Here is an 11,309-nt window from a genome sequence, read left to right on the forward strand (position 1 = left end):
CAGAGAGGGGAGGGGCCTATCCATTAGTTAGGAGAGCATTTCTCTCAGAGTTGTGAGCAGAACCTCAGAGCTTCTGGCCAGATTATGCCTTCTAGCGAGGAGGAGGTCTCCTTCAGTAGTGAGTGCTTTGCACTGTCCATAGACTCAGGTCTTTGCAGATAACAGCCCTTGCCCATGTGCCTCTAAAACTGCAGTGTGCTTGGTTGCTTTTTTACTTTGTCCTTTTCTCCATCGTCCCTGTGTTCTCCAGGTCATTTCTGACTTTGACATGACGCTGAGTCGGTTTGGATGGAATGGACGGCGGTGCCCTACTTCGCACAGTGAGTTGAATGTCTCAGTTGTTTCTTACTGATCCTTCTGAGAACACGTTCCTTACTGCCAGCCCTTCTCCTTACTCCTTCCTGCCTCTGTCTTCCAAGCTTATGTCTTCCATCTCATCTCCACCCCTGCACCCAAAAGACCTTTCTAAGCTCTCCCATTCATCCATCTTGATCCCCTTTTCTCCTCTGCTCCATGCCTTGGCCATCTCTGAGCTGACAGCTTTTTCTCCTTCTGTCTCACTTGCTCTGAACTCTCCAAAAACCCACTGCAGATGCTGGCTTCCTATTTACTGCCCTTGTCTCCACCCCAGTTCCCACAGATTTTTCTCTTCTGCTCCCTCTTCACTTTCTTCATAAATCCAGACTTTTGTCCTTCCTTTCTGAGTTGCATATAACTTGACTCCTGCCTCAGCCTCTATGACCCCCACCATTCTGGGCTCACCTCTGCACCCTCTTTGCCACTCTTGACTTTCCAGCCTTCCTTTATGTGACCAGAAAGTCCCAATCCCCTTTCTACCTTCAAGTCCCTTGCTAATACTCTCTTCTTGTACACTTTTTACTCAGACTGTATGAATCCCAGCTGAATTGTTGCTTTGCATTTGCAGTAGGACATAAGCAGGGAGCCTGGTAAAGAGTTTCAGAGGGGACTACAAATTTGGGGTTCTGTGCTTAGTTGGGACACAGACTCTGATGCACTCAAGGGTCCTGGAAGAGTAACTGCTCTTGAGAAGTCAGACCCTTTTAAAGTATTTGAAGCTGGGCACCTAGAATCCCTTATTTTTGGAAGTGCCGACTCCTGTCCTTCTACATGGCAGAGAAGATGGTATGGGTATTTCTGGGCCATATAAGTGATTGTTTTTGTCTTTGCAGATATCTTAGATAACAGTCAAGTCATTACTGAAGAAGGCAAGAAGCAGGTACGTTTTGGGTGGTGAGGCATTGTCGTTTTTAACTCTGGATACAGTGCAGTTTGTTGCTTGCATACTGCTGTACCTGCCAGGTGTCTGCTTTCTTGGCCCGCATGTAGAAGGTAATAGAACATAGTGTTGGGGCAGAGATGTGCACCCATTTCCAAAGAAGAAAACAGCCAGCTTCCAGTGACAGTTCAGCCAAAGATGATGCAGGCAGTTTGTGGAGATGAGGGATGTCATTGAGGCTGATTAGTGTGTCATTGTTGCTGTTGTCCTCATAGGATTTTATTGATGTGTTGTCACTGTTGTCTCAAGAACTGCGGTGTTGACAAAGTCACAGCCAGGAGATTCCAACACCAGTCTTGTCTTAAAGAATAACCACAGGCTTAGTTTAGTGGCAAAGATTCAGCCAGGTTTATTGTCTACAAGCACAGCCCTAACAAATTTTGCCTACCAGGAGTTAAGGCATTTATTTGTATCTGTGACAAAGCAGTCAGCACACCACCACATAGGCTCCCTTAGGCTGCTACAAAATTCCCTTGATTTCCAATTCTCTTTTTATAAAAAGATCAAAGCAAATTATGTATTGTGCTCCATCTGTATCTTGAATCTCTTGGATGATCCTGTTCTGGGTGTTCCTGTTCTAGTCTTATCGTTCAGGCACTGGACTATCCTATACCTTGTATAGCCAGCTCTCCCTCCCATCTTTTGGCCGGAGTGCCCATCTGGCTCACATGCCAAGTGTTGCTTACATAAATGAGTTCATGCAACTGTCAGGTTTGCTGGTCAGGCCTAAGCTGATCAATATCAGTGTTTCCAGCAGGGCCTTTAAGGGAAACTTGACAAATCTGCTGTCTGGCTTTTATCTAATCGTGGCTATTTCAAGGCAGGTGGAACAGTGATGCTAGAAAGGAAGGAACATTTCATTTGGGTTTAGAGCATCTGAACCAAGCCCAGTGTTGGCAGGACTTCCAAAGCCATATTAAACCCTTGTCCTCTTTGGGAGCTCCCTGTTCACTTACCAAACTGTTTCAGGCTTGATTTTGAATTGTGATGCATTTAGCGAATGTGCAGATCCTCTGTTTGCTTTTTAGAGACTTTGCACTTATTGCACTTTCTTTTGAAACTTGTCAAACGTTCCAGTTAAAAGATCTGCTGCACTATTACTATCCCATTGAAATCGATCCCAACCGGACCTTGGAAGAGAAATGCCCGCTCATGGTTGAATGGTGAGTGACTGAAATTGCAAAAGCTAACAACTCTTGGGCTGGAAACAGATGCTGTCTTTGGAGTACGATCAGCTGTGCCATGAAACATTGTAGTAGAAGGTGGTCTGCTTCATGGAGATCTAACAGATGTCCCCAGGGTTGTTGTCCTCCAGGGTCAGTCCCCTGCCCCCAGGTTTTCAGGGGCTTGATCTGTGGAGAAAAGGGTCTCATGAGCTCCACTCTGACTTGGGGCATGCATCTGCAACTGGAAAACCTCTGCTTGCAGATATGCCCCCCTTTTGAGGGGTGGAGGAGTCCCTCAGCAGGGGTTTCAAATGGGGAGCTCCCCTAGGGGTTCCCCTTCCACTTGCACATGGTGCCACAACCCAGGGGCAGCAGTGAGAAGAGCATGTCAGGTGCCAGCGCACCTATTATGCTGCCATCCCTGAGGCAGGGGCCATGTGCAAATAGAGGGAGGAACTCCTAGGGAAGGTTCCCCACTCCACGCTTGCTGATCTGTGCTGGGGGAATGATTACCCCACTGCATTTTTCTCCTTTTGCTGTAGGATTCCCCCACGCTCCAAGAGTTGTGGTTTCCCTGCTTGTAGGTGCATGTACCAAATCTGGGTGGGGCACCCAGGGCCCTTTTCCCCCAGGATCTGTCCCTTGAAGCCAAAGGAGTTCCTGGCTGGGGTGGTGGGAGATTCCAGGCCACCACCAGCACCCCACACTCTGCTGCCATAAGTGAACAGAAGTCAGCCAGAAAAAAGTGGCACAAATTGTTACCACCTTTGTTGGTGCCACAAAATGTAAGCACTTGTACTGCAACAAAGTGTTTTCATGTCAGTTCACTTGGCTTTTGTACTGTCATAATTTTTTTTTTTATGGCAGCACAAAGTTAACGGCTGCTTGTAGCCTCAGAATGAAAAGATTATAATCACTGGCTCTTATGCAGAATGCCTTGCCACGTCACGGTCCCAGTGTGATATCGTTTCGGGGTTCATAAGCTGTCCAGAACATCTCAGTCAATTTGATCATTAGGTAGATTCATTTGAAAACTTGCAGCTCCCAGTTTAACTTTCCCAATAAGTTCAATGACAAAAAGGACAAGAAGTCAGCTGGAAGAATGCATTGCCTTTGAGAGCAGGGCACAGAAGCTATAAAAGGGCCCTTTGAGATTTACAGCAGCAAGAAATTATCTGTGGTTTCAGCTTACTTATCCTGCTCATGCCCAATTTCAAAAGGGATCCCTGAGCAACTGATATGGTGGTGGTAGATAAGTTACCATATTTTCTTGCATACCAAATGCCTCCAGATCAGACATGCATGCTGACCCCTGATTGCAGAGGCAGAGTCACTCTGCAACATCAGCAAAAGCTGGAGTTTTAATTCTTCCACAGCTGCTCCCAAATTAGCAGCAACTTTTGGCTGTTTTTTGACTCCACCCTTCCTTCCCTGTGACTAGCATGGAGAAAAGTGGCCAGCTATTACAGCTGCCATTTGTGTTTCCATTTTTCCATTTCAGCTCCAAAAAACTCAGCTTCTGTGATATGCACCCTGATTTTGCAAGGCTGATTTTGGGGGGAATATGGTATTTTTCATCTGATAACCGGGCACTGAGAATAGATCAGTAGGAACTGAATCAAGGAGTGCTGGGGAAAGAGGCCTCAATGGACACAGCACATCCAGTCTTAGACGTGTATTTGACATTCTGGTTACCTGGGTGATAAATGCAAAAGAAATGCATGGACTCAGGAAATGCTCCCATTCTCCTGGCAGCTGCTTGCCCATAGCAAGCCATGCATGTGAAGCAGAGAGGTAGTCATAGCTCTGTTTAAGCAATTGTTTACCATGGAGATGATTTGGTTGGTTCTATAACATCCTTGAGGACAGTTCCATGCAGGCTGCCTGACTGCCTTGGAGACGGAGCTCACTTTGCTATTTGCTTCCAGGTGGACTCGGGCCCATGACCTCCTATCCCAGCAGAAGATTTTGAAAGGAGACATTGCCCAGATAGTCAAAGAATCGGAGGTGATGCTGAGGTACTCACTTGGGGATGACTTATGTCCTCTCCTCCCCCTTCTCTGAGGGGCTTCATCATGCTCCTGCTTGTGCCATCCAGAACCTGGGAGTGCAAGAGAGAAAAAAGAGGCCTTAAACTGATGCTTGAGAGCTCTGATCCATCTCTCAGCCCCTTCCAAACAGGACTTTTGCTGTATGATAGATCAAAATTACCACCTGCTGGGAGTTTGGCTTTATGCAAAACAGAAACAAGACAGTCACATGAGTTGCAGCCCGAGCGTTCTTTCTAAGAACTGTTCAGCCTGCAACCCAGGTCCTTCCTGTGTAGAGAACCATCTCCACCTTGCTTATGCTTGGCTGGTATATCAGCAGAGCCAGCTTAGTGTAACCTGGCAGGATCATTAGCTGCCATTGGGGGAGGTGACTGGCAAGCACTGCTGCCCTGTTAGAGATAAGCCAGTCTTTCTCTTTCTTGAGAGCCACAGCTACGGAAACACAGAAGCTTCCTGTGTGGCTCAGATGACAAATGTGGAAGTGGCTGGGGGTCTGCTCACCCGCACAGCCCAAGATAAGGCACCTGTTAGCATCTGAGTAACTGCAGGGATTTCAACTCTGGGGCACTGCCACAGAGTAGCAGTTGATGTGCTGCAGCGCGTGCAGGGGAAACTCCCATGCTCGCTTGCTTACAGGGTCCCACTGATAGTAGTATTTATTGTTTTGTGCTGTGGTGGCATCAGAGGTTCTAGCCAGCATTGGGGCCTCAGCGGGCTAGATGCTGCCCTTAACTTAACAGTGGTGGTTGCTGCCCCGAGGACCTTACAAGAGAGCCGATCGGAGACAGCAGATGGCCAACAGGCAAGAAAGGTTTGCTGGGGGTGGTTTTAAGAAACTGGACTCCAGCACCTCAGCCACCTGATCCTGGTTGGCTCATGAGTCTTACTATAGGAAGTTGCTCTCTGACAGCTCTAAGGCAGGCAAAGCACCATGTTCCCTGTAGGTAATTTTAGGGTTGGGTATTTGAGTGGTCAAATTAAGTTTAGTCAATTGATCTGTCAAATATAGGTCTAAAATTGTAAAAAAAAAAATTGCCAATAGATCCAAATAATACACAGAAAAAGCACACATTTCCGTTAAGAAACGTGTCAGGAAACAACAAAAAATCGTATTTCTGTCAAGAAAACTACAAAAATGTAGGTTTTTTGGTAACATTTTTTAATCTTTGACAGGTTAAATAATCTTTGACGAGTCAGTTGATAATATTTGATGGATTAGTTGACCATTTGACCAGTCTGCCAACCCTATGTAATTTACAGGCAACTTGACCAAAATCACAGAAGAGGGGGTGTTGGAGCAAGACTTCCTTGCTAGCAACGTTAGTTGGACTTGGATCTCCAGTTGATTTAGCAGGTGTGCTCCTCCTGGGGAACGTTGTTCTGTTGTTCTCTCGGGGTTAAATTCCTTCCTGCAGACCCACTGAGCTGAACAGGCATGTGTACCATCAGGAGACTCTTGCTTAGCTTCTGTATCTTGATGTGTCTGGCAATAGAAGGCTGCATGGTCTAAAGCCCTGCAGTGAGGAGCCCGTGAATTGGGTTGTCAGCTCTAACACTGGCTCCCTCTCTGACCTGGGTCAAGTGTCTTCCCCCTGTGCCTCAGTTTTCACAGCTGCCCAACTCTTCGTAAGCATTTACAGAAGGTCCTAAATACAGAAATGAGATCACCATCCTGGCCCCAGACAGGAGAGGCTGGGAGTAGTTGTGGGAGCAGTCATCTGCAGAGCATTCTTCCCAGGTTTTAAATGGAGCTTGGTGCCTTATGGGACAGGATTTAGGGAGTTTGAGTACCGTGAGGAAAAAGATTTTGGTGGGCACAATTCAGCCTAGTGCACAGGATCAGTAAAAGGTCCATGCCCTGATTAACCCCTGGAGACCTGAGGCCTCATCTTGGCCTGTAGAGCAGCACTGGATTTCATCCACAGTGCAAAATTGATTGGTAAACCTAAGGCCTGATAGGGAGGTACATAAGTTAAGGAGCTCCCTTGTGGCTTGGGGCACATGGCAGAAGACCCTGCCTCGGAGAGGAAAGCACTTACCACATTGCAGTCTTGCTGTTTGCTGGTGACCCCGGGGTGAAAGGTGCTTCTGTGACACTGTATGCCATGCACTTTCCCCCTTCTTCCCTTAGGGACGGATTCAATGAATTCTTTGATCAGCTTCATAAAAACAACGTGCCCCTGTTCATCTTCTCGGCTGGTGTGGGCGATATCCTGGAAGAAATTATCCGCCAGGCCAATGTTTTCCACCCAAACATCAACGTGGTGTCCAACTACATGGACTTTGATGACGATGTGAGCTGCATTCCTTGCCTTTCACCTTTCAGGACTCTGCAGAGAAAAGCAATTCCTTGGCACAGAGTTCAGGGAGGGGAGAATATTTAGCAAGGGGCATCATTAGGTCCAAAGCCATTTTTTTCCATTAGAATTGTCATCCCCTGCTGCTAAGGCAGCCCTTTCAATTATTAACCATAGGATCACTTAAAAACGATCCTTTATTATTTGTGTTGCAGTAACCCCCTCTCCCATTCCTCTCCTCTGTATGGACAATCAGAGAAAATCCCGGCTGCCAAAAGCCAGGCAGACAAGGATAGGGAAAAAGGATACAAGTAACCCTTCACCTTTGTATTTCACATACAAAGAACCTGGGCTGCTGTTCTTTCCTCTGTTTTGAGTTACTTTTACTCTCTGTTCTCTGTTCAGGCATTGGCCTAGGGATACTGTTTGAGGCCCAAAACAACAGGGGTCATGGTCCTGTCTGGCCTCCAACCCCCTGGAAACCCTGGAAAGCAGCACAGCAGGTTGCTTTCACTGGAACGTGCTGAGACCTGGGAAATCTCTGTGAGCTTTGTAATAGCCTCATGTTTTCCTAATGAAACCAAAGCCTTAGTCTTGACCACCTGCCACTATTCTTTCCTGCCATTAGTTGTTTGGGGTGTGATTGCCAGTGACTCTGTTCTTGCCCTATGGCTGGACAGGGGCAGTGAAGAAGGAAGAGTCAGATGGCTTTAAACCGTGAGTTCTGGGGCTGGGCTGGCTGGCCCTAGGACTGTTCAGATTTATTCTTTGCTTCCTGTGGTCCTGTAGAAGCAGAGAATAGCCCCGTGCAGGGCCCCCACAGCCAGGCTCCCACGTATTTATGTTCTACCCCTGTACACAAGCCTTACATTGTTCTCTGCCAACTGGGGAAGGTGCCCTGCAAAAGGACATTCCCAGAGGACTGTTTCTGCACAACCTTACAGCCCTTTGTGCACCCAGGGAGGCCTAAAGGGGCCTGAGTTGCTGAGAAATAGGCCCTCAATTCCTGAGAATGCCATGGTGGGAAAGGGGCACTGCCACCTCTCGCTAGTTCATAGAGTAGTGCCAAAGGGTTCTGGTCCTGTGTCCAGCCCTTCACTGAATATAAGGGTGGCTCTTAAGCAGGGCCCAGTGGTAGGCGGACAGCTACCCTCCTAGAGAAAGCTGCTGTTGACCTTTCAATCCTTCAGCCCTGAGACACCCAGTGATTAGCCTATCTGTTTGTCCTGTGCTGCCCAGGGCATCCTGAGAGGTTTCAAAAGGCCACTGATCCACACCTACAACAAGAACAACACGGTCCTAAACAATACAGAGTACTTCCAGCAGCTGAGCACCAAGACCAGTATCATCCTGCTGGGAGACTCCATGGGAGACCTCACCATGTCAGATGGCGTCACCAATGTGAAGAACATCCTCAAGATTGGATTCCTGAATGATAAGGTGAGCAGGGACCCAGACCTGGGAAACAGGCGGACTCTACCAGTGTGAGCCCTGGCATGGCCCAGGTGTTCAGTAGAGGAACTGTGAGGTGTCATGGTGCAGGGAAATGTTGGAAGTGAATGAGAGAGGTTTGATGGGCTTCAGTCAAGTTCTTGATGGGTGGGTGTCCACCTCATGGGATCAGCCATCACAGTCACTGATGCCCTCCCTAGCCACCTTAGCTGAGATGCAAGGGCTGACTGAGCCATGGAATAAGTGATCCCATGATTCCTAGAGGGAGGTCATCTGCAGTGGCAGCTCTGAGAGATTGCATTGGAAAACTGTAAGGACAGCTTGCTTTAAGCTCTGTGCCCTAGGGATAGTCAGTGGAGTCCATCCCCTGCCTGCTTCCTCCAGGGCAGCTGATCTTGTACCTGTTCCCAGCACTGCCTGTATTTCTCTTCTGATCTGGGTGTAGGGGCAGGATGTGCTGATTTGCAGCAGCTAACCCTTCACCCCCATCCCCTTCCTGCAGGTGGAGGAGCATCGAGGAAAGTACCTGGAGTCTTATGACATTGTACTGGAGAGAGATGAGACGCTGGATGTGGTCAATGGCATCCTTCGCTACACCTTCACAGAAACCTGAGCGTGGGACCTGGGATCCCAACTCCGGCCTCTCAGGATGGCCCCTGGGGACACTTTCTCCATTGCTCAGTCAGGGATTTTCTGATGCCGTTTTGAATCCATCCCGATGCCCTTGGCAGCTGCCCCTTCCCCCCACCTGGGCAGCCTTGTGTTGTGTCCATCACCAACTTTTATCAAACTGCTCCTTTTGTTGATGCTGGAATTAGAGGCTGAGCTCCTCCAGACTGCCCTCTCCCCTGATCTCTGCACACCACTGCAAAAACTGCAGCCCCAAACCCACACAGCTCCAGGGCTATAGATGTTCTAGAAGCTCTGAAGCAAACTGGATGTTGGATGGAGACACCCTTGGCAACTGCACACAGAAGTAGGATCTCTGCTGAGCCCCAGGCTTGGAGACAAACCTTCTTCCATTGGTTTGGGCCTGTTGGGTTTTGCTGCATCAGATCCCTTTGTAGGAAAGCAGCTGCCTCACTCTTGGTTTTCTGGTTGTGTTGCATGCGAATTGCAAAGCACCCAGGCTCTGCTGTACCAAGTGGGTCAGTGGCACTGCAGCCCTTCAGCCTGCTGGTACGGGTGAGTGCCTGCATGGTCATCTGCTGAGGAAACCCTCTAGATCTGCTGTCTTGTAGCCAAGCCAGCTCCTCTATGCTCTCGCCGGTCAGTGCTCTGCTCCTTCTACCCTAGTATTTTGGGGGTTTGTTTGCAATGCTGCCCTCCGGTGTTACATGCTGCCTATGAGTTAATTTAGAGTGCACTGCTCTGATCCTCCTGCACCCTGGGAAACCAGAAGGGCTGAGCATACAGACCCTCGGCAATAGAAACCAAGCCTGGAGCAAGAGCAAAAGACATGATGGACCTGTGTTAGACCACAGGTGAGCAACAGCATGTGCATAGGAGGAGGCCTTAAGGTTGTAAGTTGGAACATGGAAATCCAGAATTTGTGAGGGGTTTGTGTGGTCCTGATACTGTATGGTCTCCAGGGTACCTGCTCTTTGACTGCCTCTGGGACCTACTCATGGGATGAGACCTGGGTTTAGCCGTTACTAGGGAGGAGGAGGGTTTTGCTTAGTGGCTTTCCAAGTGGCAGGAGGACTGGATTGAAGTGTGCAATGAATCCTACTTGGAAATGGCTCATGCAAGGCTTCACCAGTCCTTCAGGCTGGGCTTTGGCTTGCAGCAACTGCAATTAATTTGCCAGGAAGTGGGTTTGTCTTGAAGGGGTCGGAGTCTGAGGTGATGGACATTAGGGTGCAGTGGTTGCCACGCAGCTGTAGGGCTCTGGGGTAGTCAGTTTGAAGGCTGTGGGGCAGGAGGAGGGAGCGATCACTGTGTTGTCTTGTTTAGTTTTTACAAAGCGTTTTGGCAAGCTGTTCCAGTAGAACTGCTGGGTTTTAAAAGCAGCACATTGTGTGTCATAAATAGCCTCTATTTTTGTAAAATTTCCCATGGATCATACATAAAAGAAAACCAGCCATACCCTCTGCAACCCTGTTCTCCAGGATTCCCTTTGGGAGTGACAGCTGGATGGGATTGAAATAGAGGTGACTGAGTGGGGATTCTCTGACTGGTGTGATGCTTATCTTCTGAGACAGAACAGCCCAGGGACAGAGCTGGGACCTGGAAGATATGCGCATTTATACTTGTGTGAAGTTTCCTTTATAAATACTTTCTAAAGTCTGTTTGCAGTCAGGAATCGGTACCTTGCCCCTGTGTGGGGTTTGGCATGAATGCTGGTGGCTTCATAGGTGCCCAGCTTATGGTGTGAGCTCTGGCTTCACTGGCATTTGACTCTTATGGGGAAACCAGAATCTTAAACTCCAGGCATGGCACCATCCAAGGTACAAGTAGTTTTTTGTCAGTGTGGCTGTGACATGCTGTTCTTTGCATGTGTTCTGCAACAGTTTGGGGTCAAAGCCTTTCTCAGAGCTCCTTCATTCACCTTTTAAAACTCCATCTCCTTCCACACTAGTCTGGAAGATACAGGAGCTTGAGTTGCATAAGAAGTGGCTTCTATATCTCTTCCCCAAGCTGCCTCATCTGCCCAACTGTGATGGAAGGAACCTTATTTTGTCAGCTCTGCTAATTGTTAATAATCCTGTCCCTGGAGCAGTGGCGCCCTTTGTCTCCTGGTTGTTTTGCTGTGGAAGGCTCACAGCCTATTTCCCTGTGTTGTTTGATAACAGAAATGTCACTTTTTGATCTGCTTGTAAATTCTGGCCTGGGCTCACACAGTTATGTGGCTCACTCCCTGCTCTCTGTTTCACAGCTGGATGTGGGTTTTATTCCATGTTTTAAAATAAATATGTTGGATAAAAAGGCACACGTCGTTTGTATGCATCTGGGTGCATTGCATGAGCTGTAAGGTCAGCTGCTGGAAAGGACCCAGGAAGGAACTGCACTTCTCAGCAACCCTTTGCACAGGCAGGGATGCTGG

At 48.3% G+C, this 11,309-nt stretch overlaps 1 protein-coding gene across 6 annotated transcripts in view; it reads left to right on the forward strand.

Moving 5' to 3' along the window:
• The window catches only part of LOC102387542 (7-methylguanosine phosphate-specific 5'-nucleotidase), a 36,211-nt gene extending 25,016 nt beyond the window's left edge, over positions 1 to 11,195 (forward strand). For all 6 annotated transcript variants that reach the window (XM_025214492.1, XM_025214493.1, XM_025214494.1 and 3 more), the window contains 7 exons: positions 251 to 320; positions 1,191 to 1,237; positions 2,375 to 2,460; positions 4,392 to 4,481; positions 6,646 to 6,808; positions 8,051 to 8,251; positions 8,766 to 11,195. In XM_025214492.1, the coding sequence (XP_025070277.1) occupies positions 251 to 320; positions 1,191 to 1,237; positions 2,375 to 2,460; positions 4,392 to 4,481; positions 6,646 to 6,808; positions 8,051 to 8,251; positions 8,766 to 8,876 (768 nt within the window). In that variant the 3' untranslated portion in view covers positions 8,877 to 11,195. The remainder of the gene's footprint in view (positions 1 to 250; positions 321 to 1,190; positions 1,238 to 2,374; positions 2,461 to 4,391; positions 4,482 to 6,645; positions 6,809 to 8,050; positions 8,252 to 8,765) is intronic.
• Positions 11,196 to 11,309: the final 114 nt, after the last annotated feature.

Source organism: Alligator sinensis, unplaced genomic scaffold, assembly GCF_000455745.1.
Source record: "Alligator sinensis unplaced genomic scaffold, ASM45574v1 scaffold1377_1, whole genome shotgun sequence".
Classification (NCBI taxonomy): Eukaryota; Metazoa; Chordata; order Crocodylia; family Alligatoridae; genus Alligator; species Alligator sinensis.